The sequence below is a fragment of the Lissotriton helveticus genome, chromosome 1_1, assembly GCF_964261635.1.
Source record: "Lissotriton helveticus chromosome 1_1, aLisHel1.1, whole genome shotgun sequence".
Taxonomy (NCBI): Eukaryota; Metazoa; Chordata; class Amphibia; order Caudata; family Salamandridae; genus Lissotriton; species Lissotriton helveticus.
Genome location: NC_136057.1, coordinates 156,743,328 through 156,770,258, shown reverse-complemented (window position 1 = coordinate 156,770,258; position 26,931 = coordinate 156,743,328). Strand labels below are relative to the sequence as shown.

The 26,931-nt window shown below is 47.3% G+C and overlaps 1 protein-coding gene across 7 annotated transcripts in view; it reads right to left on the bottom strand.

Annotated features, from left to right (window-relative positions):
- SZT2 (SZT2 subunit of KICSTOR complex) overlaps nt 1-26,931 on the bottom strand; it is an 804,663-nt gene that overhangs the window by 155,647 nt on the left and 622,085 nt on the right. For all 7 annotated transcript variants that reach the window (XM_078659317.1, XM_078659363.1, XM_078659315.1 and 4 more), the window contains one exon: nt 18,070-18,252. In XM_078659317.1, coding sequence (XP_078515443.1) covers nt 18,070-18,252 — 183 coding nt within the window. The remainder of the gene's footprint in view (nt 1-18,069; nt 18,253-26,931) is intronic.

Below are 26,931 nucleotides of genomic sequence, written 5' to 3'. Positions count from 1 at the left end.
TGCAAGAAAGTAAGAATGAATGCTACAGCTGCGACAGGCACCGGGGAGGAGGGTGGGCGATATGAATGTCAGCAGCCCTACATGCCAAAAACAGATGCATACTGGTAAGTAGCATATTCCGTTCGAGGCATGTGGGCTGCTGAATTCATATCTGTGCATAGAATGTATAGCAGTCTCTCCCTTAGCGGTGGCTACCTGTGCCAGCTGCAGCAGTCTGAAACAGAGTTTTTAAAACAGCCTGTCCTACAGCCGCTTGCTGTTTGGAATGTACATCTACACAATAGTGTTTTGTGAAAGTATGTATGGTAGACCCTGTGGCTGCTCTACATATTTCCTCTAGATGAATGTTTCCTAGGAAAGCCATGGATGCCCCTAGTTTGCGTGTAGAATGCGCTCTTGGGGGAACGGTTAAAGTGCGTTTTGCTTTTAGATAACATATTTGAATGCACTTAACTATCCATCTGGCTAACCCAGATTTTGAAATGGGGTTGCCTTTGTGTTGTGGTGAAAAGGCAACAAACAACTGTTTAGTCTTTCTAAAATCCTTAGTTCTATCAATGTATTATAGAAGAGCTCTCTTGACATCTAGTGTGTGTAGAGCCCTTTCAGGTACTGACTGTGGATTTGGAAAGAACACTGGCAGTTCTATTGTCTGATTGATATGGAAATGGGATACCACTGTGGGCATAAATTTAGGGTTTGTTCTAAGAACTACCCTATGTGCATGTATTTGGATGAATGGCTCTTGAATAGTTAGGGCTTGTAGCTCGCTAACTCTTCTAAGCGAAGTAATTGCTACAAGAAAAGCCACCTTCCATGTTAAAAATTGTAATTCACATGAATGCAACGGTTCAAATGGTGGTCCCATTAGTCTGGTTAAAACGATGTTTAGGTTCCAGACAGGTGAAGGTGGGTGTTTTGGGGGGATTATTCGTTTGAGTCCCTCCATGAATTCTTTAATTGCAGGTACTCTAAACAGCGAAAGATGCTGTCTGTTCTGAAGAAAAGCTGCAATGGCAGATAAGTGTATTCTTATAGATGAATAAGCCAGATTGCAACGATGTAGGTGCAAAAGATAGCAAATGATATTTTGCGTAGAAGCATCAAGTGGGTTTATGTCATTGTTATTACAGTAAATGACAAAACGCTTCCACTTTGCAGCGTAACAAGCTCTGGTAATGTTCATACAGTCAGGAGGTAAGTTTAGGTACCCAAACTCTAAGACTTCAGAAGCCAGATTGCAAGATTCAGTTGTTGCGGATCTGGGTGCTGTATGTCTCCATGGCTCTGAGTGAGAAGAGTGGGTGTTAGCCGCAGTCTTTGATGAGGCACCACGGAAAGTTCTAGGAAAGTTGTGTACCATGGTTGCCTCGCCCATGTTGGAGCAACCAGGATTAGTGTCAGTGAATGCTGGCGTAGTTTGCGTGACACTAGCGGTATTAACGGTGCTGGGGGAAAAGCGTACGCAAATTTGCCTGACCAGTTCATCCATATCGCATTGCCCTGCGACTGCGGATGTGGAAACCTGGCGGCAAAGTACTGGCATTTCGCGTTTTCCTTTGTGGCGAACAGGTCTATCTCTGGTTGTCCCCACTGTTGGAAGTATGGTTGTAGCACTGTGGGATGAATCTCCCACTCGTGCATCTGTTGGCTGTGTCTGCTGAGCAGATCCGCTATTTGGTTGTGCTTGCCTGGGAGGTGTTCCGCCATGAGAAGAATGTTTCTTTGAATGGCCCACTTCCACATGCTTTGGGCTAGATGTGATAGCTGTGGAGAGTGTGTTCCTCCCTGTTTCTGTATGTAGTACATTGCTGTCATGTCTTCCGTCCGGATCAACGCAGTCTTGTTGCATAAATGTACTTTGAACGCTTTCATTGACAGAAAAATTGCCATCATCTCTAGCAAGTTGATGTGCATTTTCTTTTGTTGTGTTGTCCATAGGCCCTGCACTGTGTACTGAAGGACATGGGCTCCCCATCCTATCAGGGATGCGTCCGTTGTCAACACTATTTGTGGTACAGGCTCTTGGAACAGTCGTCCCTTGCAAAGGTTTTGTGGATTCCACCAATGCAGAGAGTTGTATGCACGACTGGTTACCAACACTAGGTCTTTTAATTGTCCTTGAGCCTGGTTCCACTGCCGTGCTAAGCACTCTTGTAGCGGACGCATGTGTAGTCTTGCGTGAGGGACTATGAAGATGCACGTAGCCATCATGCCTATGAGTTGCATAAACACTCGGGCAGAGAGCGAGTGTTGGGGCTTGAACTTTTGGATCAGCAGTTGCATACTGTTGATTCTTGCAGTGTTTTGGTATGCTTTTGCTGCTAGAGTATATATTGTTGCTCCCAGGTACTGGTGTACATGGGATGGCTGAAGGTGAGATTTTGGGTAGTTCAACGTGAAGCCTAGACTGTGCAGGAGGCGAATGGTTTGGACATGTGGCTGGCACATTGCTGGGCCGACTTTGCTTGTATTAGCCAGTCGTCCAGGTACGGATAGACGTGAATATGGTGTCTTCTCAAATGTGCAGCAACTGTCGCTAGGCATTTTGTGAACACCCTTGGGGCTGTTGTTACACCAAATGGAAGGACTTTGAATTAGTAATGTTGATTTAGTATTGTGAACCTGAGATATTTCCTGTGAGCAGGATGTATCGGTATATAGAAGTATGTGTCTTTGAGGTCCAAAGTTGCGAGGAAGTCTCCTTGTTGCAGCAGTGGTAAGACTTGTTGTAGAGTGAGCATATGAAAATGCTCTGGTAAAATGTATTGATTTAGGGGCCTGAGGTCTAATATTGGTCTGAGAGACCTGTCCTTTTTGGGGATGAGGAAGTATAGTGAGTATACTCCTGTACCTTGATGTTCTAATGGTACAAGTTCTATGGCCCCTTTTTGCAGCATGCTGATGACTTCTTGCTGCAATAAGTTTAGGTGTTCTACAGACATAGGACGGTGCTTTGGTGGTATGTTGGGTGGTGTGGAGGTTAGCTCTAGGCAATAGCCATCCTGGATAATTTGCCTTACCCACTTGTCTGTAGTGATGTTTTGCCAGACTGGTAGGAACTGCTGTAATCGTCCCCCGACTGGTATTGTATGGTCTGGGGGTAGCGCTAAGAAGTCACTGTTTTGTGTTGGTAGAGGATCTGGTGGTATTATTCCCTCGTCCTCTGCCTTTGTAGTTATTGCCGCGGTATCCACCTCTATTGTTTTTATTGTAGGTGGTTTGCGTATTCCCTTTGTAGTTTGTGGTCTGCTGTGATGAGTTACCCCTTGCAGCACCTCTGTAATTGGAGCGACGAAAGGAGCCTCTATGTTGTTGGGACTGTAAGGCTCCCATAGACTTAGCCGTCTCAGTGTCTTTTTTCATTTTGTCCAGGATTGTATCTACAGCTGGACTAAATAAATAGTCAGGATTTACTGGCTGGTTTAATAAAGTAGACTGGACTTCATTTTTTAAACCTGAAATACGAAGCCACGCATGTCTCCTGAGCATAACACTGGTGTTAACAGATCTGGCCGCTGTATCTGCCACGTCTAGGGCACATTTAATGGAGGCGTTAGTTATTAACTTTCCCTCCTGTACTAGGTCTTCAGCCTGTTCCTTGTAAGGTTCAGGTAAATACTGGAGAAGTGTTTCTAAGGTGTCATAGTGTGCCCTGTCGTACCTAGCTAACAAGGCTTGCGTATTAGATATTCGCCATATGTTAGCTGCTTGAGCAGCTACCCTTTTCCCTGATGCCTCAAAGATCTTTGATTCTTTGTCAGGAGATGGAGCTTCTCCAGTTGTTTGAGAGTTTGCACGTTTTCGTGCATTGGATACCACTAAAGAATCCAAAGGCAGTTGTCCCTTAATATATGTGGGGTCTACTGGTGCTGACCTGTATTTCCTCTATTCTGGGGTTAATGACCCGTGCCCTAGTTGTTTCCTTAAATATGTCACCTGCATGTTTAAGTACCCCTTTTAACATAGGTAGTGTTTTGACCGATCTTTCTGATGTGGCAAAGGTGTCAAAGAGGAAATCTTCCTCAATGGGGTCTGCATGCATTTCTACATTGTGATGGAGGGCTGCCCTATCTATTAGTGCATTAAAAGCAGCTGTATCCTCTGTAGGAGAAGGCCTAGCAGGGTATGCAGGTGTATCTGGAATGGGTTGAGACTCATCAGGATTTACTGGGTCAACCCATGGTTGAGCTTGACTGTCTTGGTCATGGTCTACTGGGTAATTGTATTCCTCATTATATTCATCATCCACCTCTTCATCTGAGTGTGTGGGTGTATATGTGTACGTGTCAGGCCTAGTTGGTTTTATAGTCCCAAATAGAATAGGTGAAGTAGAACAGTCCCTTTTCTTTTTGAGTGGGATGATATAAGTCTCTTTATCAGTTTCTGGTCTGATTTTTCTTTTGTAGAGAGTGACTTTGCCAGAATTAGGGTCAATGTAAAGTTTTGACTGTTCTTCTGATGAGGGGTCTGGATATAAGATCTCCTGCTCAGTAGTTCTTGGCGTTTTTCCCAATGTCTTTTGTTTTGTTTGTTTCGGTTCGATACCGCTTTTCGGGTCGACCGCCTTCGTTTTAGAGGAAGTTGGTAGTCCAAACTTGATCGGTCCGAGATCCCTCGGTGTTACAGCAGTCTTTTTAGGTTGTGCCTGTTTCTTCGGAGCCAATGTTTTTATCGTTCCGACGTTTTTTGTCGGGTCGATCGTACCTTTCTGACATTGTAGCGTCTTCGTAACCTGTGGTTTTGGACCGATGCTTTTTGGTCTCGGCTCGATGGCCTTCTTCGGGTCGATTTTATTCGGCTCGATCGTTTTCGGTTGCACAGCCATTGGTTTGTCGACTCTCTGTTTGGGTTCGACAACCTTCTTCGGATCAAGTCCCTTTTTTGTGTTGCCGGCTGTCGGCGCCGATCTTATCGGTTCGACGGCCTTTTGTTTTGGAGTGGATATAGGTACGCTGCCCTTCGGCTCGACGACCCTTGTGTTCGACTCCGATGGATCGACATAGTTTGGTCCAAAGACCGTATTGTCGATGATCTTCTTTGGGATCGACTCCGATGGATCGACGTAGTTTGGTCCGAAGACTGTGTAGTCGATCAGTTTCGGTTTTGTTTTTGGTTCCATAACTTTTGGTTTCGATATCAACAATTTAGGAGTACGTTGATCCGATGGCTCTTTTCTAATATTCTTAGCCGAGCTGTATCGCGGGGCTATAGAATGGGTTTCGAGATCTTGGCTAAGGCCTTCTGGCGATGCCTCGACCTGAGCCTGTAGAACCATAGAAGTGTATGTTTGGGGCGTCGTACTCACGGTTGGCCCCGTTTCATCACTGGAGTCGTCTTAGACGTCTCCGATCCCTTGTTCGTCGTCTCCTACATCGACGATGTCTTCTTCTTCATCGACATAGTAGTTGGAGTCATGCTCCGAATCTTGATCCGACTGTTGATCTGATTCTTCTGCTTCGGCGAGATCGTCTTCATCGTCGAAGATATTTTCCGGCTCCGGCGCTGGTTTCTGCATGATTAGCCTAGCGGCCCGTCGAGTCCGAAGTGTCTTTTTGGATCGAAATTGGGCACAAGCTAGGCAGTCGGATTCATTATGTTCCGGAGATAAACACTTGTTACATACAGGGTGTTTATCTATATGTGGGTATTTCGAATTACAAAGAGGGCATCTTTTGAATGGACTTCGTTCCATCGACGACTGGTCCCTTTGGCGTCGAGAAGGCCCGCGGCCCGATTCGACGTCCCGAGTTGAATAACTGTAAATAAAGCTGTCGGCACCGATCGTAAACAATACCAACGAGACCGAAGGCCTTTTGGCCTTTTAGAAAAGTTTTTTTAGATTCCGAACTTCGAGTACAGGAAAGTACATCCGAACCCAATGGCGGAAAAAAACAATCTGAGGATGGAGAGGATGCCCATGCGCACTGTAGTCCAGGGGAGGAGCCACCTATCTCGTGATACTTCGAAGACTCTTCCAGGACAACAAGGTGCAATCATCCGGACCCAACACTAGGCGGCGATCTATGCACACATATGAATTCAGCAGCCCATAAGGTTATTTATTTATTTATATGCTTATATTCGACCCCCGAAGGGGTATCTCCGCGCTTGGTTCACCATATGTACTAAAGGCCGAGCTTTAAGAGTGTGCATGGAATTATGCTGTCTGAAACAAATGTGTCTTTAGTATTTTCCTAAAGACAAGATAGTTAGTATTTTGTCTCAGGCTGAGGGGAAGTTTGTTCCAGATAGTAGGGCCCATGTACGAAAGTACTCGGCCACCCTGCCTTGCCTTTCTAATAAGAGGGACCTGTAGCAGTAGTTGGTTACTGGAACGAAGGAGACGTCCAGGATTGTAGATACTGATTTTCTCAGCCAGGTATTGGGGACCTGAACCAAAAATGCTTTTGTGTATAACACAACAGATTTTAAACTTAACCCGTTGGCGAATGGGCAGCCAGTGGAGTTTTTCCAGGAGGGGGCGAGAAGGTGTTCTAGGCGGGACATTAAGGACCAATCTTGCCGCGGTGTTTTGAGCCACTTGCAGTCTGCTAAACAGATTTTCATTAGCAGATATAAGAAGGCCGTTGCAGTAATCCAACCGGCTAACTACAAGGGCCTGGACAAGGGTCTTTCTGTAGATGTCGGGCAAGAAAGGAAATACGCGTCTCAGGAGTCCAATTACACGAAAGCAGGACCCAATCACGTGATTTGCGTGTTCCTTTAACGATAGTCCCTGGTCTAGTCGCACACTTAGGTTCTTCACTATTTGTTTAGGACAGGGGACAGGTCCTAAGTCCAGTGGCCACCAATCCGGTGACCACAGAAGAGGCGCCTCCCCAAAGAGCATGACCTCAGTTTTGCCCACATTGCATTGAAGGTAATTTGAGGCCATCCAGCAGGACACCGCTCTCATTCCTTCGGCAAAGGAGTGTTTGATTGCAGGGGTGAGGGTCTGGAATGGAAACAGAAGCTGGGTGTCGTCAGCATACGACACTGGAATAAATCCATATGCTCTCACGATGTCAGCTAAGGGGGCCACATACACATTAAATAGTGTAGGGCTTAGGCATGAGCCTTGTGGAACCCCCTTAGTGAGCTCCATAGAAGTAGAGTGATAGGAGCCCAAGTTGACGCTTTGAGAGCGGCCTGAGAGAAAGCTCTCTAGCCAGGCCAGGGCAAGACCTCCTATCCCCACCTTCTGCAGACGACCGAGAAGGATATCATGTGATACCGTGTCAAAGGCTGCAGACAGATCCAAAAGCACCAGAATCATAGAGCCCCCTCTATCCTGTGACATCCTGATGGTATCTGTAATGGAGAGGCGCGCTGATTCAGTGCTATAGTTGGGTCTGAAGCCCGATTGGGGGTGATCTAAACCTCCCGATGCCTCGATGAAATTAGACAAATGGGTATTCACATGCTTCTCAGTCATCTTGCTCAAATATGGCAGAAGAGAGATTGGGCGGAGGTTGGATAAGTCTGTCCATGGCAGGGCAGAGTTCTTACGAATAGGATTTACTACAGCTCTTTTCCATTCTTGGGGTACCCTTCCTTCCTTAAGAGAAAGATTCATTAGTGTCTGAATCATAGGGCAGAGTAGATTATCCAGTGAAGCAACCATCTTAGCTGGTATAAAGTCTAGAGGGGGCCCCGTTTTAATATGGCTAATCAGTGAGTTGATATCACATTGACTAACCTCCGGAAAGACAGAAAGTGTGCCACTATTGCGTGTAAGAGATAATGGAGGGGTACTAGAGGCACTACCCTTAGGGCTGGAAGCCTTTGTGATTTTTTCATAGATCAACTCTACTTTATTTTTGAAAAATAGAGAGATGTCATCGCACAGGTATTGGGAGAAATTATCAGGACTCTCACATGCTATAGGATTCACAAAAGTCTGTAGAATCCTGTAGGAGGAATTGCCCGCTTCTGCCAACTGCGATGTAAGGCAGTTCCTCCTAGCTAGCCTAATATTCTTGTGATATGAGGACAAAACCTCAGAGTACTTTTTCCCACTTTCCTCAGTGTGGGGTTTCCTCCAGGTTTTTTCCAATTTCCTGCAACCCTGTTTCTCCATTCAAAGTTGTTCAGTGTACCATACCTCCTGTCTGGATGTAGGATGCTGTTTATGCAATTTCATAGGGGCCAACAGGTCAACCGCCTCTTGAAGGGCAATGTTAAACTTGGATAAGGCGGATTCCATGTTGTCCGTAACTAGGATGATAGGTTCCATCCATACTTTTTGTAGTTCATCCAGTGTCACTTTGTGCCACTGCCTGCGCCACAGGGGGGGGGGAAAGAGGGGCCGTTTATTAGGTTTGTCTAGTCCAAGAAGGGAAAATTCAATCATAAAATGGTCTGACCAGTTTACTCGGGTCGAGGGTCGACACAATATCTTGGGGCAGTTAGAGAAAATTACGTCCAGAGTGTGGCCTCCTATGTGTGTAGGGCCAATATTCTGTATTTCAAGCCCTAGTCGGGAGAGATCAGAGAATAAAGATAGCGCCTCAGGATGATTGGGAAGGTTTACATGAATATTAAAATCCCCCAAGAGAAGGAAATCTTCTTTAGCTTTAAAATAAGGGGCCAATAGTTCGGTCAGGGATAGCGTAAAGCCCGTACTTGGCCCTGGTGGACGGTAAACTAGAGCTCCCTTCCAATGAGCTCTGGAAGCTGAACTAATCTTAAAGATCATTGCTTCCATCAGGGAGCAACTTCTTTGTTCCACTATAGAAACCTTCAAACCTTCTTTATAAACTATAGCAATGCCGCCACCAGTTTTAATCGGACGGTCAAGCCTTAGGATTTTATATCCTACAGGGATCCCCAAAGTAATAGCAGGGACCGGTTTTAACCATGTTTCAGTTAGGAAGCAAATTTCAGGTTTTACCGTATTAATAAGGTCCCAGAGTTCAAAATAGTGCTTGGGCCGGGAACGGATATTAAGGAGGAAACTTTTCAAACCATTTTGCACTGGAATTCCCTCTCCCTTACACCCAATAGAGAGGGTAAAATAGGATGCCTGAAATCGACAAGAAATACACGCAAAAGGGCCTTCTGGGCATGGCCAAAAGTCATGGGTACAACCCACTAGAGGCACCGGTTGCAAATCTAATAAAGCCTGACCTGTATACCTGATGCGATATTCTCCAATGGGATCTATGCCGATTTGAGCAGAGTCCATAGCCCCTAGCCCCGGCCTGTCGCGGACGGGCGCAGACGGCCTACTCTTTGGCTCCTCTTCGGCTCTCCTGCGCGTGAACGCTGCGCGCTCGAGAATAGGTGAGGGCTAAATATCCCTGAGAATGCAACCACTAGAGCGCTAACCGCTCCAGTGATGAACAGGAAGTGTCTGGCTCTCACTGGCCTGCCCTCCGCGCAACGGTACTAGCTACCGCGTCGGACCGGGGCGGGCAGGAGTGGTGATCGAGCCCAGGCTTCCACAGCTGCCCTGTAAATACCGTCCCCCCTTTCAATTCAGGTTGGGACAGAAGTATTACCAGCAGCCAAGTCAAATACAGGCTAGCGCAGATGAGCTTGCAAATTCAATCTTACAATTTTTAAAATCAGCAACAGATTTAATGAGGGGTTAATAAAATTTAAAGCACAACGTAAAACACAGTTCAGGCACCTCAAGCGAACAAGCGGGTCGGGGAAGACTCTGCCACTGTCTCCCTACCGTTAGAACTGCCTTATACTCGCATATCCTCTGTTGAATCAGTCCTTAGCCCCTTGAGTGTAACACTCTGCTCTAAGCGGTGTAGTTAGCTAGGTGTTTGCCAACTGGGCAGCCACATCCATATCAAGTTAAAATCACACACTGCCCTAAACGAAGATGTTACTTACCATGTAAGCATCTGTTTGCAGTGTATAGTGCTGAAGATTCATATGCTCTGCACACTTGTGCCATCTTGTGTTGGACCCATATGTTTGCAACCAGTTTTAATTCGAAGGAATTTAAGTTCACACGAATGGGTGTTAATCCTCCCTTAGTCCACAAAGCACTAGGACACAGGGTGCACCTCAGATTGTTTACTGTTCGCCGGTCGAGTGGTATACGTGGCGTGAAGTATCAAAGACTATAGTGTGTACCGTGTATTGTGGATAGTCAAAAAAATAAGTTAAAAAGTGATTAGACATCTATTAACATTGCCCGCTTCAGGGACAGAGGGTCTCTGCAGGTGAATCTGTAGTACTACATGCTATGAACAGATGCTTACAGGGTAAGTAACATTTCTGTTTGCAGCATGTGTGGCTGTAGATACACATGCTATGCTTAGCCAGTGAAGTAGTTTCCCCAACCGTGGTGGCTCACAGGCAGATTACGCAGTTATTTGGAACACAGTCTGGCCATCCATTGCCTGTTGGCAGGCTAAAATATCTAATACAGTAGTGTTTGGTGAACAAGTGTGATGTTGACCAGGTGGCAGATTTGCATATGTCTGCTAGCAGGATGTTACGAGAAAAGCCATGGTGGCACCCTTTTTGAGGATGGAGTGTGATTGAGAGCAATGGAAGTGTGAGCTTTGCCTTGGTGTAGAAAGTCTGGATGCACTAAACTATCCATTTCGTAATGCCGGACACAGAGAAGGGGTGACTCTTAAGGGGTTTAATGCACAAGTTACTACTTGTGTAACGATATATCTGTAAGAGACTTTAGTTAGTGATAGATTCCTTACCTTAGAATATCCCCAGGCATCAGACTGGATCCGGAAAGTTTTTCGTCAGCAGTACCCCTGCACGTCGGTAGGTGGCGTCGTGTGGCTCCGCGTCCGTCGCTGGCGCCGTAAGCACAGAGATGACATCACGGAGACTACTTAGGCGCCACCCATGCGCGCTGACGTCAGTTCTGTACACGACTTTCCGCACCAGGAACGTAGAGCCATGAAAGAAACTGACCACCGGTGCCATGAAACTAGGACCCTGAAAGGATTGACCTTAACCCTAGAAATCAGTTCGCAGAACGGGGAGGATGGGTGGGGCGCTAAGGAATCTATCACTAACTAATGTCTCTTACAGATATATTGTTACACAAGTAGTAACTTGTGCATCTGAAAGAGACACGTTAGTGATAGATTCCTTACCTTAGAATAGATACCCCAGCAATACCAACCCCGGTGGTGGGTCTGCGAACAAGATTACACCAGAAAGTCACAGAAAACAGAACGGCTAAAGAAGCAGTCTCTCCGGACTTGACTGTCAAGGCAATAATGCTTAGTAAACGTGTGCAGCGAGGCCCACGTAGCTGCCTAACAAATGTCCCAAGGCAGTAAGGCTGTTGCCCTGGTAGAATGGGCCCGCAGCACCACAGGAGGCTCCTTCTTGGTCAATGAGTAGCATGCTTTGATGGACAGAACAACCCGCCGAGAGATGGTTCATTTGTGCACGGCCCGACCTTTTCTGGGGCCCACATAGCCAAAAAAGAGCTGGTCATCCACCGAAACTGTTGTGTGCGCTTCAGATAGAACGAGGGCGCACTTTTTGGTTCCAGAAGGAGGTGCCTCTCTTCCTCTTTTGAAGGTTGCGGAGGCGGAAAGAAGGTGGGCAAAGTGATGGTCTGCCTGAGGTGGAAGGGCGTTACAAACTTTGGCAACAAAGAAGAATGGGTCCTTAAAACCACCTTCTCCGGATGAACAGAACGGAAAGGAAGTTTAGAAGAAAGAGGCTGTAGCTCACTCACTCTTCTGGCAGAGGTGATAGCTACCAGGAAAGCCGTCTTTAGAGTGAGAAGACGTAAAGGACAGTTATGAAGGGTGCTCAAAGGGAGCGCACATCAGATAGGTCAAGACAAGATTTAAGTCCCATTGAGGCATACTGGAGGAAACATGTGTGTAATGCCTTTGAGGAAACGGTTAACAACCGGAGACTTAAAAAGAGAAGGCTGATCTGGAAGCCGAAGAAAGGCGGAGATGGCCGAAAGATAACTTTTGATAGTGCCCAGAGCAGAGCCCTGCTTGGCCAAAGATAGAAGGAACAGAAGTACCTCAGAAAGAGGGGCAGAAAGGGGATCCACAGCCAAATTTGTTCCACCTGCAAGCGTATACTGTTTTAGTGAGGGACGCCTGGCTGCCAGAATGACATCACAGACTTCGGGAGTAAGATCGAAAGCTGTTAACTGTCGCCGCTCAATCTCCACGCATGGAGGTGGAGGCTACACAGGTTCGGGTGGAGGACCGTCCCCTGATGCTGCGACAAAAGATCCTCCCGAAGAGCCAGTTGGATCAGGGGATCGATCGCTATGCTGAGTAGCTCGGGATACCAGTATCTTCATGCCCAATCCAGAGCCACAAGGATGACTTGGGCCCGGTCGCACCGAATCTTCTTCAGCACTCTGGGCGGAAGTGGCATAGGTGGAAAGGCGTACAGCGGAGCGCACTCCACTTGCGCCGAAAAGCATCGCCGAGCGAGTGCCGCCTTGGAAATTCCAACACGCAGAATTGATGACATTGTGCGTTCTCTTCGGTGGCGAATAGATCTAACCAAGGCTCTCCCCACTGCAGAAAGAGACCTTGCGAAATGTCGATGTTCAGACGCCACTCGTGATCCATCAAGCACCGGCGGCTGAGTTAGTCTGCCCTGTCGTTCAGAGAACCTGCCAGGTGTTGAACCACCAAGGTAATGCCTTGATGTTCCAGCCATGTCCAGAGGCGCGTAGCCTCCTGACATAGGGTACACGACCCCACACCACCCTGATTGTTGCAGTACCACATGAATGTGGTGTTGTCCGTGAACACCTGCACCACACTTCCCCGGACAGAGGGGAGGAATGCATTCAGTGCAAAATGGATCGGCCGAAGCTCCAACAGGTTGATATGGAGCCGGGACTCCGCCGGAGACCAGAGACCTCTGATCTCCGCCTCTCCCAAGTGCCCGCCCCAGCCCTGGAGGGACACATTCCTCACAATTGTGTGCTCCAGTTGGGGAAGGGAGCGGGATCTGCCATTGATCCAACCGCTATTCGGAGCCACCACTGCAATTGACGTGCAGTGCCCTCCGAGATGATCGGACAGGTTGCCCTGATGCTGTGCCCCATTGGAACTTCAGGTCCCACTGCAGAGCCCGCATATGCCACCAGGCATGTTGCACTAGCAGGATGCAGGAGGCCTTCTGGCCCAGGAGCCGGAGGGTCATCCTGACTGTAACCCGGGATAGAGGCTGAAAGATCGGGATCATAGCCTGAATATCCCGGCCTGCTGCTCGGGAGGATAAACCCGAAACTGCTTCGAATCCAGAACTGCTCCGATGAAGTTGAGCTTCTGAGAGGGACTCCGGTGCAACTTCGGCACGTTGATGGAGAACCCCAGCAAATGGAGGAGGTCGGCCTTAGTCTGGAGGTGGGTGACGACTGCCTGGGGCGAGCCTGCCTTCAACAACCGGTCATCGAGGTAGGGGAAGACTGACACCCCTTGGCCAGGAGGGCTGTGACTTCCGGTCGGAGAAGAGCAAAGTGATCTCCCGACATGCGGTGGAACTGAGGAGGCATGGCTGGGGGGCAGGCTCGAAGGGGAGGGAGTAGCCCCTCCGGATAATATGCCGCACCCACCTGTCCGAAGTGACAGAACGCCAGTGGGGGAGGTGATGTTGAATCCTGCCGCCCACCTGCTTGGGTGGCACCCCAAAGCTCAGACTAGGAAGGCTTTGAGGCGGATGCTGCGGGAGCAGAGGTGGATTGACCCGCACGCTGGTCCCTGTGCCGCCACGGCGGCCTCCACACCCCCGGACGCGCTGAGGTTGGTTCTGCACAAGTTTCTGGCTGAACGAACGTGCAGGGGCGCTCCTTCCGTGGCTACGAAAGGAACGAAAGGTAAACGTGGCCAGGCATGTGGTGGAGAGACCCAAGGACTTGGCTGTAGCCCGAGAGTCCTTGAAACGCTCCAGCGCACTGCCTGCCTCATCACCTAACAGACTAGTACCATCGAAAGGCATGTCCATGAGGGAACTCTGGACATCCCCCGAAAACCCCGTGGACCGCAGCTAGGCATGGTGACGCACGGCCACCGTCGCGGAGAACGCTCTCCCCAAAGAGTCTGCGGTGTCCAGCCAACACTGAATGGCAAAGTTTGCGGCATCCTTTCCCTCTGCAACAGCTTGGGAAAGTACAGCCCGAACCTCCTCCGGGCACTGGGGCAGTGTTTGTGCCACTGAGTCCCGCACAGCCTGAGAGTAGCGGCTCAAGAGGCATGCGGTGTTGACTGACCGCAGCCCCAAGCTAGCAGAGGAAAATACCTTCTTGCCAAACTGCCCCAGCTTCTTTGATTCCTTATCCGGCGGGCAGTAGGGAATGCACTTTGGGAAGTGGAGGCCTGAATGACCATGCTCTCCGGAGTCGGATGATTTGTTAAAAAGGTAGGTCACCCGGTGCCGGGCAACGACGCCTGGCCACGTTCCTATCCACAGGAACCCCTGTGGCAGGTCTAGACCAGGTGCCCATCAAAACATCTGTCAAGGCCTCATTGAACGGAGGCAGAGGTTCCACAGAACTTGCCGCCGGCTGAAGCACTTCAGTAAGGAGGTTCGTCTTGAGAGTGAGAGAAGGAAGATCAAGGTAAAGGGCCTCAGCTGCTCTACGGAGCACCACAGTATATGTGGCGCCCTCCTCCATGATAGCGGGAGGAGACATAAATCCAGGCTCAGAGGAGAGGTCAAGGCCACCTGCATCCTCCGAGTCCTCCGCCCACTCATGTTCGGACTCGCACTGCCGTGCAAGAGGGTCCTCCAATCTCTCCCAGTCATCCCCCTCCTCCACGGCCCGAGGCACAGGCTGCGGTAGCGGGGGAGGCATAGGGGAATACAAATGCTCCAACGGTGCCGGGAACAGCGCAGATCCGGCTCCATGTCTCAATTAGGGTCCCAAGCTGGAGCAAAATTGTCCAGAAACCCGGGCAAGGGTGGAGGTCGGACGAACGGGACCCATTGAAGCACCAGGAACGGAGCCGCAGGGGGCGCCGGGGCTGGAGCTGCCGGCAGAGGACCCTGCGGCGCCGGAGCCGCCGGCGGAGGACCTTGCAGCGCCGGGGCCGGAGCCACCGGTGGAGGCGCAGGCAGCAAGCAAGGGCCCTCAATAGGGACCGCGGGGCCCGAAGGCGCACCAACGGGAGACCTGGGCCTGAAAAGACCATCCATGGCGGCAAGAAAATCTTGCACCTGGGCCGGAGTCGCTGACGGATCCGGATAAGGTGGGTAGGCCACAGGACTCTCAGGCTCCAACTGAGCCGTGTGGGAAGAACTCCTGGCCCCCTCGTCCACATCGGGAGGCCGACGGGGGGATGTCGGAGAGTGTAAACCCTTCTTTGACTTTTTCTTGTGACGTCTCTTACCCGATTCAGAGGGTGAAGACTTCGACCCCGATGAGCGATGATGGTGGCTCTGCGGTCGTTTCCTCGAGCGACCCCTGGACCTCGAATGGTGCGGAGACGACTGTCGGGCCTCCAGCAGCTTTCGGGACTGCTCCCGCAAAGCCTTCGGAGCCATGGCCAGAGAGTCGGAACATGACCGGGAGTCATGGCCGCGGCCCAGACAGTAAAGACAAACGCAGTGGGGGTCGGCCAACGACATCGTACGGCGGCAGGCCCCGCAGGATTTAAACACAGGCATCCCTACGCGGCACCACGAGTCAAGACTCAAAGAAGTAGAGACAAAAGTCTCAAAAAAGTTAGTAAAAAAGTGACCAGGGTAAGTGCTCTAACCGGATCTGCGCATGCTGGCACGGAAACAGAAAGAACTGACGCCGGCACGCATGGGTGGCGCCTAAGTAGTCTCCATGACATCATCTTGTCGCTTACAACGCCAGCGACGGACGAGGAGCCGCACAACGCCACCTACTGACGCGCAGGGGTACTACTGACGAAAAACTTTACCGGATCCAGTCTGACGCCTGGGGATATTCCAAGGTAAGGAATCTATCACTAACGTGTCTCTTTCAGATAAAGTCTTCAAACAGTTTGTTTGTTTTAAGAAAGGATTTCATCCTATAAATATATCATGAGTGTCCTTTTAACGTCTAGTGTGTGTCATGCCTTTTCCAATACAGAGTGTGGTTGTGTAAAGTAGACAAGAACCTCAATGGTTTGACTAAAGTGAAAAGATAACAGTAACTTGGGCAGAAAGTTGGGGTTGCTCTTGATGAGCACTTGGTCTTTGTAAACCTTGATGAAATGTTCCAGGATCGTTAGCACTTGGAGCTTGCAAAAACTCCTCAGCGACACTATTGCAATTAGGAAAGCTACCTTCAATTACAGAAACAGCAAGTTCCAAGAGTGGATGGGTGTAAAGGGTGGACCTATGAGCTGTGTGGGGAATCTGTTGAGATTCCACACAGGGGCAAGGGGCATTATAGGCGGTATCACACTCTTATGCCCCTCAATGCAGGCCTTCCCCACAGGCATTCTGAAGAAGGACAAGTGTTCTCTATTTTGTGTGTACATTGCAACTGCGGCTAAGTGCAAGCCTATGGAGGTGTACGCTAGGCCTGCCTTTTGTAAATTTAAGTGGTGGCAAATAATATCTCGACCTCAATGGGCTTTATTTGCACTAAGATGCATTAGTGGACAAATCTTTTGCATTCTGCTGTGTAGTGTGCAAGCATGATTAGTTTACGCGCCTCCTCTGATATGAGCATACACTCCACTGGGAGGTTCCGATAACCAAATACTAGGATCTCATGTGCCAAATTGCAAGGTCGAGCTGTCAGAGTGTCTGAGTTTACCCAGATGTTGAGTAAGGAGGTCTTGTCTGAGCATACTTAGAAAGTTGATGTATATCTCCAGAATGAATCATGTAGTACCAGGGTTACCTGGCCCGGTTGGAGCCTCTAGGTCTCAGATTCCTCAACATCTATGGGATGAGAGGAGGAAGAAAGAATTTCCCTGACCGATTATCGACAGAGCATTGCCCATGGACTGTGGGTACCTGGAGGCGAGGTTTGGACATTTCAGCCTCATCTTATAGAATGTGTAAGTCTACCTTGTGGTCTTGGGCAACCGTGTGTGGGAGTAACACTGGTTAGAGACACTTTGGCAGAGTGATCTTTTATGTCTCAGTCGTCCATACAGTCGGCTATGGGGCCCTCCCATGGGTCCTTCCTGTGCAGTAGGGGCTCATAATAAGAGTCTAGTGGCTCATAAGGGGTGTCTAGGTGTGAAAAAGTAGGGACTGATCTCTCAAGGAGTCAGGAGATGGCAGCCAAATGGGTTTGGGATTTTTTTCGGGGGTGAGGAATGCTGAGGGGGTATGGAAGTTTGTGAGGGTTGTGGAGAGCTAAGTGCCTAGGAGTCGGAGGCTGGCATGGTGGGATTCTCCCCCGGCCTCTACATTTCTTGGGGAATAGAGGCCTGGGTGACTTGAAAGCCAACTCTTTCACAAACTCGAGTCTTCGCTTTTTGGGGATGACTGAAAGCCCATGAGGAAGGTCGTCCAGTCAGTACCTTGGTGAAGAGTTTGCCTGTGTGCAGGTATAAAAGGGTGTCCTCTGCTTGGCGTAAGAGACCACAGGACACGGACACAGCTCTGACATTACTATATACACAACAATGCACCAAGCCATCTAACTGCCATAGCTTGGCCTTCTCAAATGTGCCTGATATTCTGAAACATCTATACCCTCTACCCGAATTACATATCAACCATCCTGAATAAGTTAACTTAAGCCTAGCACACCCACTTACCTACAGAATGGCACTGAAGCCACCCAATGGTCAAAAATGGCCCAAACTTGAGAATTACCTGAACCCAAGCAATGGCCAACTGTCCACACCAGCAGAACAAATGAAACAGCCATGCCATTTGTCACAGACATCTAAGCACAAATGGCTCCACACAGATCTATAACAGGTTCCAGTTGGTACCTATCCAATATAATCCTCCACTGAACAGTACATGAGTCTACCACATTCTTGCCAGCCACTATCTAATATTACCCACCTCTGAACAATATGACACCTAACCATGTTTGCAGGATATCAAAAGACCCCTTTGACTCCAGTCAATGGGAATCCCAGAACCATAATATTCCAAAAGCATTTCTGCCCCATAGAAATGGTGGCAATTAAATATTCACTAACATACCTGTTTTGGGTCTTCGTGCCATGGTGCGTCCGCAAAGCAACAGTGGTGAAAGAGTCCCATTTTCTGGCTCAGCAGGCAATGCACCACATGGGACCGGGCATTTTGCCACTGGATCAGACGCGTGAGAGCGCGGCTCAGGGCTGCACCGAGATCTGGGGACCAGTTGTAGGTGTACAAGGTCAGCTGTAAAAGGTGAGATAAGCAGAGAATCACAGCTGAAAAAGTAACTCCACCCTTATAAAGACCATTTTAGGACATCCATTTCCTCATCTCCGACTTATCATCACTCTTTTGTCATCCATCATTCTCCCACCCAACATCCCCACCCATTACCCACAACCCATCACCCCCGCCCATTCACCCCTGCACTCAGTCCTCACACCTTAACCTCCCACTCTTTAGCCCTCACTTTATGAGTGGTGAGTCATATAGACAAATGATAATGTCTTAAAATAAATATAAATCTGCCAATTTTTAGGACAGACTTATCCATTGTTCATCCCTCACTACTTGCTCCTCATGGGCCCTCCACTGGTGTTGATGTTATTAGTTGTGTCCAACATAGACAGACATTCCCTCCCATCAATAGGGAAGTAAAAGACTAGCTTTAGGCAATTTATTTATGGGCAATAAATTCAACCTAGAAATTCGTAAAGTGTATTCCAAATAGGATTGCAGTACTGTAGAATTAACTGAATAGAGTGCCATATTCAGGTAAGACAACTAACACACAAAAGCCGGACCTGGCCATGGGATATTTGCATACCCAGGATATTTTGCACTATAAAAAATGTCAATTCTTATTGCAGACTGAATGAGGAAATATCTACATTTCTAGGGCATCTTATGTTACACATCTACATTGTTATTGTTGTCTTATAACGTTCTGCCACAGTTTCACAATCATTTTGAGTGGTAACGCGAGAGAGAGTTTTAATGAGTCAATGATTAAAATGAAAAAGGGAAATAATCATGACTTTGGAAACAAAAATGAAAATAAATAATTGGTCAGAAAAAAGTTGTGAGACAGATTAGATTCTATGAAACTGAAGTCTTTATTCAAAACGTTAGTAGACGTACATTAGACATTTGTTTTCTAAAAGCAGGCTGTGACACTATTTTAACTAACAAATCATGAAAATGTTGCTTATTAATTCTGGTGTGTTAGATAGTCATTTCCAGGGCTGAGCACTTCTCTATTCTGGCCATAAGCACTAACAGCAGCACTTGTGCTCAGCACTTGAGGAGGAAGGGGAGAGGAAGGAGTGAGGTAAGAGGAACAAGAGCTGAGACAAGGGGCAGAGATGTTCTAAAATGGGCATCATAGAACATCCTCATGGTCTAGTTTAATTATCAAACTTCACGTTAGTAGGAGAGCTGATCACGGAGGGGCTACGACTGAGGGGTGGGGAATGAGTGTTAAGGTGTAATGTACGAGGGATGAGGTATGAGGAAAGATGGATGACGAATGAAGAAAGATCAATACGGGCTGATGGATGAGAGGTGAGGGATGAGATGAAGAATGAGGGATAACATGCAAGCACTAAAGAGCAGGGGATGAGGAAATCCTAAACTAATGCCCACATGAAAGTGGCATTGCTTTGGTTATTAATTAATAACTCTCAATTGCTCCAAACACTTTCCACAAAGGCCAATGGAGGAAAACGCAGAACACAGTGAGATGCAAAAGTAATGATTCTGTGATGAGGCATTCAACAACTTTCCTAGATACACGCGGTAGTCACAAGCCTGAAAATAAGGTCAAGTGGCAACTAGTGCTCTTTGTGTAGTTACTCCATTTTCATTTAATGATATCACAAGGATTATTCCAACAGTGTTTACTAAGATTTTTTTTATTACATTAAATTAAATTAAAAAATATATATTAAAATAAAAATATCAACAAGTCAGTTTTTATGTTTTTATCACTGGGAGACTTAGGCCCCCAATGCTGAGAGCCCAATTATTTCTGTGGGGAGATAGCAGCCATAAGAAAAATTTACTTACCTCTGGTAACAATCTTTCTGGTGGATACTCTATCTACTTGTAGACTACTCATCTTTTTAACATCCCAGCTGTCAGGCCAGAATTGGAAACTTTTTCAGAGCTATTCCATTTCAGCAGAAGATGCTGGCTTCACATGGACACTGGTAACAACCGGAAGCAATGTGAAACCACCAGACCCACAAAGTGCTCACCCTGGTTTGACAATGTCAGTTTCTCCTCTATTTTTTCCACATCAACGAGACGCAAGAAAAACATCATGTACGTTTAGATGCAGTCTAAAGAAACTCCTAGGAACCTTATTAAAATGGCCTATGCCCATCCTTTAAGACTGGGAGGAGGATGGGATCGGTGAGGAATCTGCAGGCAGATAGAATGTATTCACCAGAGAGATGGTTAGAGAGGTAAGTACCTTTTTCTTCAAGTGGATACTTATACCTGCAGTTCCTCAGCTTTTGAACGCACTTGCCAAGCAGCACACTACTTAAAGGAGGGTTCTGAAGAAAAGGTTAAACAAGGTAGGCCTTGGTGCAGTCAATATAGAAAATGAATGCTCTCTTCGCATCCAGCCTGTGCAGCCTCTCCTCTTCCTTGAAGGCAGGAGGAAGGAGATAGAAAGAAGAAAGGGGGAGGTGCTGATCCAGGTGGAATGAGGTCACAACCCAGGGAAGGAAAACAGCTAGGGTTTAAAGAACAAAATTGTTGGGGAAAAAGGCAGTAACACGCAGGCGTATACTCACAGCAACAACTCACTGACGTCTCTCACTGAAGTGATAGCTATTAGGAAAAATAGTCCTAAAAATCAACAGTCTTAATTGCCATCTTTGAAGATGCTCAAAGGAAGATCCATCAGGAATGTTAGAACCAATTTAAGGTCCCACTGCGGAATAAAGGGAGCAGGTGGGAGTCATATTTGTGACGATCTTCAGAAAACTACTTGAACAGAGATGGGTGGGCTGGAAGGCAGAGATAGGTCGACAAGGCTGCTAGGTATCCCTTGACCGACGCCACAACACAGCCATCCTGAGCCAGGTCAGCATCTTGAATTTCTGTTTGTGGAGAAAGAGATTCAAGACACTGAGGTCTAGGGTTTGACAAGACAGCCATCTTTCTGAGGAAGAACAGAGAGTAGCAGCCCTGCCCAATCTCCTGCTCTGGCACCAGCCTCACTGATGTGTTCTGCAGCTCTACTGCCACCTCCTGCTTCAAGGCGCGTAGATGGTCTTCTGTCTGACAAACACAGTGACAGGGAGTTCAGGGAGAAGCCTGCTGGAAGTGTAGTACATACCCCCTTTCTACAGTTTGGAAGACCAGCTGGTAGGAAATTATGGGCTTCCAGGCCTGTAGAAAGGGCAAATGAGAGAAACTTCCTAGTGGGGCGTAAGGGAGGGCGAGACGGAGGATGGTTTTTGAGTGGTGTGGATTCTGACCGTTCCATAGGTCACCATACTGTCGAAGCAGTGGGTTATTGGGCTGCTGCTGTGTTTGCTGTAGCGGACTTTGGCAAAAATTAAATCCGCCTGTGAACCTTTCAAAGGAATTAAACTGCCTGCAGTCTCTTTGTGGGGGCTTTAGACCTAGGGAGCGACTGCGCTGCTCCTTTTAAACTGCTTCTAAGCCAAATCAGCTTTTTCAACTAATAACTTGGAGCTTTCAAAAGGCAGGTCCATAATTGTGAATTTCATGTCTGCAAGAAACCCAGAGGTGCTAAGCCAGGCATGATGTAAGATAGCCATCAAACGACCAATGGGCCTGGCGCCCAACTCTGCGGAGTCCAAACCCAACTGAATAATTTGTCAAGATGCCGCTTGGCTGGAACGGACCGCTACGGTGGAGTTCCACGCCTCCACGTAGGACCTGTGCACCCTGTTCCTTCGCTCCTCCCCCCACGAGGTTGATGGCGGCAGGTAGCTGGCGTCCTGACGGCTCCCGCTCTCCGTGAACGGATTGTGTGCTTTTCGCATGCTCTTGGCGTCTGGGAGCGTTAAAGCGGCTAAGTGTTAAAGCGGTTATGAGGCATTTGTGAGTTGCAGCGGGGAAAATCGTCGTAACGAAAAAAAACATAATTTCGAGGATATTTTGGCAGACTGCAGCGAGGGCAGTAAAGCGTCGATCACCGTGCCTGCCCTGCCCTGAGCCCCGCAGACCTATTGATACACAGGACTTGTGGATGAGAGACTGCTGATCTGCGGACTTTTTGGCTCCCAGGCTCAAACGACTTTCACTCTTTGGTTTGGTGGTTTCGGGTGAGTCCTTTTCACTTGATACATTTTTACACAAAACTTCGCGCGCTGCGGTGGCGGCAGTGGCAGGCTCAGGGTTTTTTTTGCACGTGTGAAGGAGGTGGAAGAGAATTGTTTCTGCATTTGGAGACACCCTGGATATATCTTGATTTCTCACCCTGATCTCCGTGCCTCGGGTGATTTGGTGATTTGGTGTCTGCATTTCCTTCTTGCTTGGGACTTCAGTATCCAGAATCCTACTCCCTCCTCTCTTTTTTTGGATATATTGCCTTGATTACTCACCTCGATTTCTGGTGATCTGGTGTCAGAAAGCTTTATGTATTTTCGCTCAGGACTTCAGCATCCAGAATTCTTAGATTCTCCCTTTTTTTTTCCACTTAAAGACTTACTGTTGGAGAAGCTAAATTATGGGCAAACTCCTGAATGCACGAATTAAGGCGAAGGCCCGCCGCCAGCAAGCTAAAGAGATTCAAAAAGGGGGTGGTGATGGACAGAGTATCTGAATTAAGCAGAACACTCCTACCCAGTCAAAAGATCAGGGCTTGAGCCATCACCGTTTTTTAGCTCACTGCACCATCCCAGTTCAGAACCTGGCTACATGCAAATTAGTCTGACCCTGGCCCAGTGCATCATGGGAACAGGGCAGACCAAACTACCAAGCCAATTCTTTACTGGAAAGGAAACAAGCTTCCGGGATCCATCCTGATCAAAATGGTTTCATCGCAGGTCGACAATTGATCACGAATACACATTATTTGATTGAGGCCTTAGATTATTTTGAGACACGGGGGGTCCCTGCGTTAATTTTATTATTAGATGCGGAAAAAGCTTTTGATTTGGTGGTTTGGGCGACACTTTTTATTATTTTGCAGCATTTTGGGATCCCACAACAAATCACTAACTTAATTCAGAATCTTTACACGAGTGTCAAAGCCAATGTTATTATTAATACAGCCATGGTGAGATCAGTGTCAGTCAAGCGGGGCACGAGGCAAGGATGCCCATTGTCACCTGTTCTTTTTGCATTTTTTATTGAGCCACTAGGAGTGGCAATCCGGAACTGTGTGAATATATCCCCTCCCGTCACCTCTATGGCCAAGATTAAATTATATGCTGACGATATCATGTTGTCAATTAAACCTGATATGCAATCTCAAATGCAGGGTCTACAGGCCTTGGGGGGGATACCGGATTAATAAAAAGAAAAGAGAAATTTTGGTTTGCGGGGGTATAGATCCAGAACTTCATCCTGATATAGGTAGCTGTATCAATATTAGACCTAAAAGATATTTAGGGGCCTTTTTTTCTGCTTCAGTTAAAGATTTGTATATACTTAATTTTGATCCTCTTCTTCAAAAAGTTTGTACAATGTTTGCACGGTGGAATTAATTGCCATTATCTATCCTTGGTCGGGTGGCATTGATAAATATGTCCCTCCTCCCTCTATTTAATTTTTTGTTTTCCACCATCTCCTGTTTTTTGCCCAGTGCGTTTTTTTCTAAAGTAGAATCTCTGTTCTCAGCCTTTGTTTGGGCAAAAAAGACGCCTCGAATCGCAATAGGGACTCTCTATGAGGACACGGATCAAGGAGGTCTTTCCCTACCAAATCTTAAGGATTATTACAATGCATATTTCGCACAGTATCTGGCAAGATTCAAAAACCAAACTCACGGACAGAACTTAAATCACCCAAATTTGTTCTCTATAAGACATTGACCTGGTTTTTTAAGAGACGCTGTGTTATGCTTAAAAGATATTCTCTTCCCCTCTTTAATTTAATAACTCCCCTGATTAGTGTATTTTCATTCATAGGGATTAAAATAGGAACGGAGATAGTTGAAAATTGGGGGCGGGCTGGGTTTGCCACGCTAATGGATTTTGTTAGGAATGGATCCTGGATAACCCTGACAGAGATGGCACGTTTAATCCAGGGGAATTTTTTGCTGATAGGTCTTATAATCTGATTTATAAAACTCTGGGGCAAATGGACCCAACACAGATAAGGCAACCTAATCAGTTGACTCATGATCTTTTTGTGGATTCACGGGTAAAGAAACCCGGGGATTGGAAACGCTGTTTAGCACAGAGTAGGGAGGGGGATTTAAGTTCCAAAGCAATTAGAAAATGGCAGGAACAAGAAAACTATGGGCTCTCTCTCAATATTTGGAAGACCATTAATACATTTTATTTTAGCGTATTAAGGGGAGCCAATTGGCGCAGAATGTTATTCTTCAGTAAATGGCTTCTGTACCGTACTCCGGCGGCTATTGCCAAAATGTACATTAATACTCCATCTAACTGCTTTAGATGCTTACAATATGCTCCGGCCAACTGGTCTCACATAATGGTCCACTGCTCTAAAATTAAGGCATTTTGGGATGGAATTTTTGTTTTTCTTCAAACTTATTACAAGATTATGATTTTCTGGATTGTTAAATTAATGTTGTATGGTTTCGATCGGATCTTAAGCTTCCAGACCAGCTGGCAAAACTTGTGTATATTGTAATGGCAGTGGCTAGATCGTTGTTACTGCAGAATTGGCGTTCAGAGCAGGTTCCTTCGGTGCAGGAATGGCTTCAGAAAATAAAAAGAGTTAAAAAAAGCAAACAATTCTATGCTCAGAGGATCAGGGGGGTGAGAAAATTTGAAACAATTTGGGGATCATATTTTGATTAATTGTTTAGAAGATTTTGTAGATCAAAAATGAATATTAATTGATGCTTGTATCCCCAGGCTGATTTGTTATATGCTATGATTTTTGCTAAATATGCCTTTATGTCATTATTAATGATGTCACTAAGGACTTCAATAAAAGAATAAAAAAAAAAAAAAAAGATGCCACTTGGCCATCACTCACCAGCTCAGACAAATGTTCCTGCACGTGTTCCAGGATGTTTTCACCAGATTCACCAGATCCCAAAGTGTACCATCCCAGGAGCCAGGTGGCACTTATGAGCATTTGAGTCTGGTAGCCTGCCCAAAACACTTTCTTGCCCACAGCTTTCAGCTTCTTTGATTCACTATCCACCGAGGCTGCAAGAAAAGTTCTTCTGGAGAACTTCGAGAAGCAGGAGGCCTGAACATCATGGCTTTCTAGTAATGGATGCTTGGGCAGAAAGGGGGGCTGCCCAGGAGCCGGACATGATCTTCTGTCAATTGCCCTATCGAAGGCCAGAGTAGTAGTCAGTCTCTCACAGGCCACGAAGACTAGTTTTAAAAGGGCATGGTAGGAAAGGGTCTGCTGTCTAGGCAGAAGGTTGCAGCAACTCTGTGAGAATATGTGATTTAGCCTCTACAGAGGGGGAAGTTCCAGTAGCTCTGCCACCTTTCTGACCACTGCATGGTAGGAAACCGCCTCAGGGGTAGGTGGCCCTGAATGACCGAGCCTTTCTAACTCCAGGGAAGTATCTAGCTCACTGGCTTCAGCCAGTTCCTGGTAAACATCTAAAACTTCCTGGCAGGAATTGTGGTGGCTCACCATCACCTGTCCTTTTTACCTCCAACGGGTTGAAATCACACCCAAAACATCATGTATGGGGTCTCTATAAGATGACCTTTCAATATGTTCCTTTCTGTATTGCTGTTCCTCACAAAGGCAGTGAGCCTTTCGTCTGGTTATGTGAGGCATAGCTCTTTTATCAGGAGGGTGTGCAGTAATAGGGAGCTTCGGCCTCGTGCCGGCATTGCCAGTAGTGCGATCGGCACTAAAGAAAGGAGCAAGTGGAGCTGTAGGAAGTAATGTCTGCGTCGAAGCCAACGAAGGCGCCAAGTCCACATAGCACCATGGGGCCAGGAGGCTTTTCAGAAAGGACTAGTGCTCTCCTGAAGACCTCAAACATTGTGTGGAAGAACCCAGAAGGAATCGCTGGTGTAGGATTCTACAGGGAGGAAATCCTGAGGTGGTAGTGGAGGAGGCAGCAAAGGTGTCAATGGGATCTAGCCTTGTTCTCAACCTAGCTCTGTTGCGATGTCAGGTATGACATGAGCAAGATCTAGAGTGATCAGTAAAGCTGCCACTGGTACAGGTGACTGTGGCAGCTGAAAAGGACTGGTTGGCGGATCTGGTCGAGGGATTACAGCTGGAATTACCAATAGTGAAGGAGGAAGAGGAGATTCTGCTGAAACCTGAGGGAATGTAGAAGGCAAGACACGTGGAGACGGAGATTCCCGTATGAGGACAGGAGAAGTCAGTCTGGATGGAGAGTAGGCCAAGAAGTGCTCTGGATCTAATTCTGATGGGAGACTTCAAGATTTCATGTGTGAAGCCCATTCCTCTGTCTTCTGCATAGTAGAATGATGTCTCGAAGTCAAAGTTTGTGGCATCGACTGAGGTCTCAAAGTAAACAGTCTCCTCCTTGACACTGAACCATCCTTCAATGGTGAGCAAGTAGGTGCTGTACCACTTCTTGACGTCTATGTCTTCGAAATCAAACGGGAAGTCGTGTCTCAGCCAGTCGTCTCCTTTTGCCTCTCCCCCTGCAGGAGTCCTCAGAGCTTGAGATAGGGAGCAGTCTCGCTCACCCTCAGATGCCTTTCCTCTCAGGAAATCTTGCATTATTCGGAGCTCAACTTGTCCATGCAGGTGAATTTTCTCTCACTCTCTCTCAAAGTACGT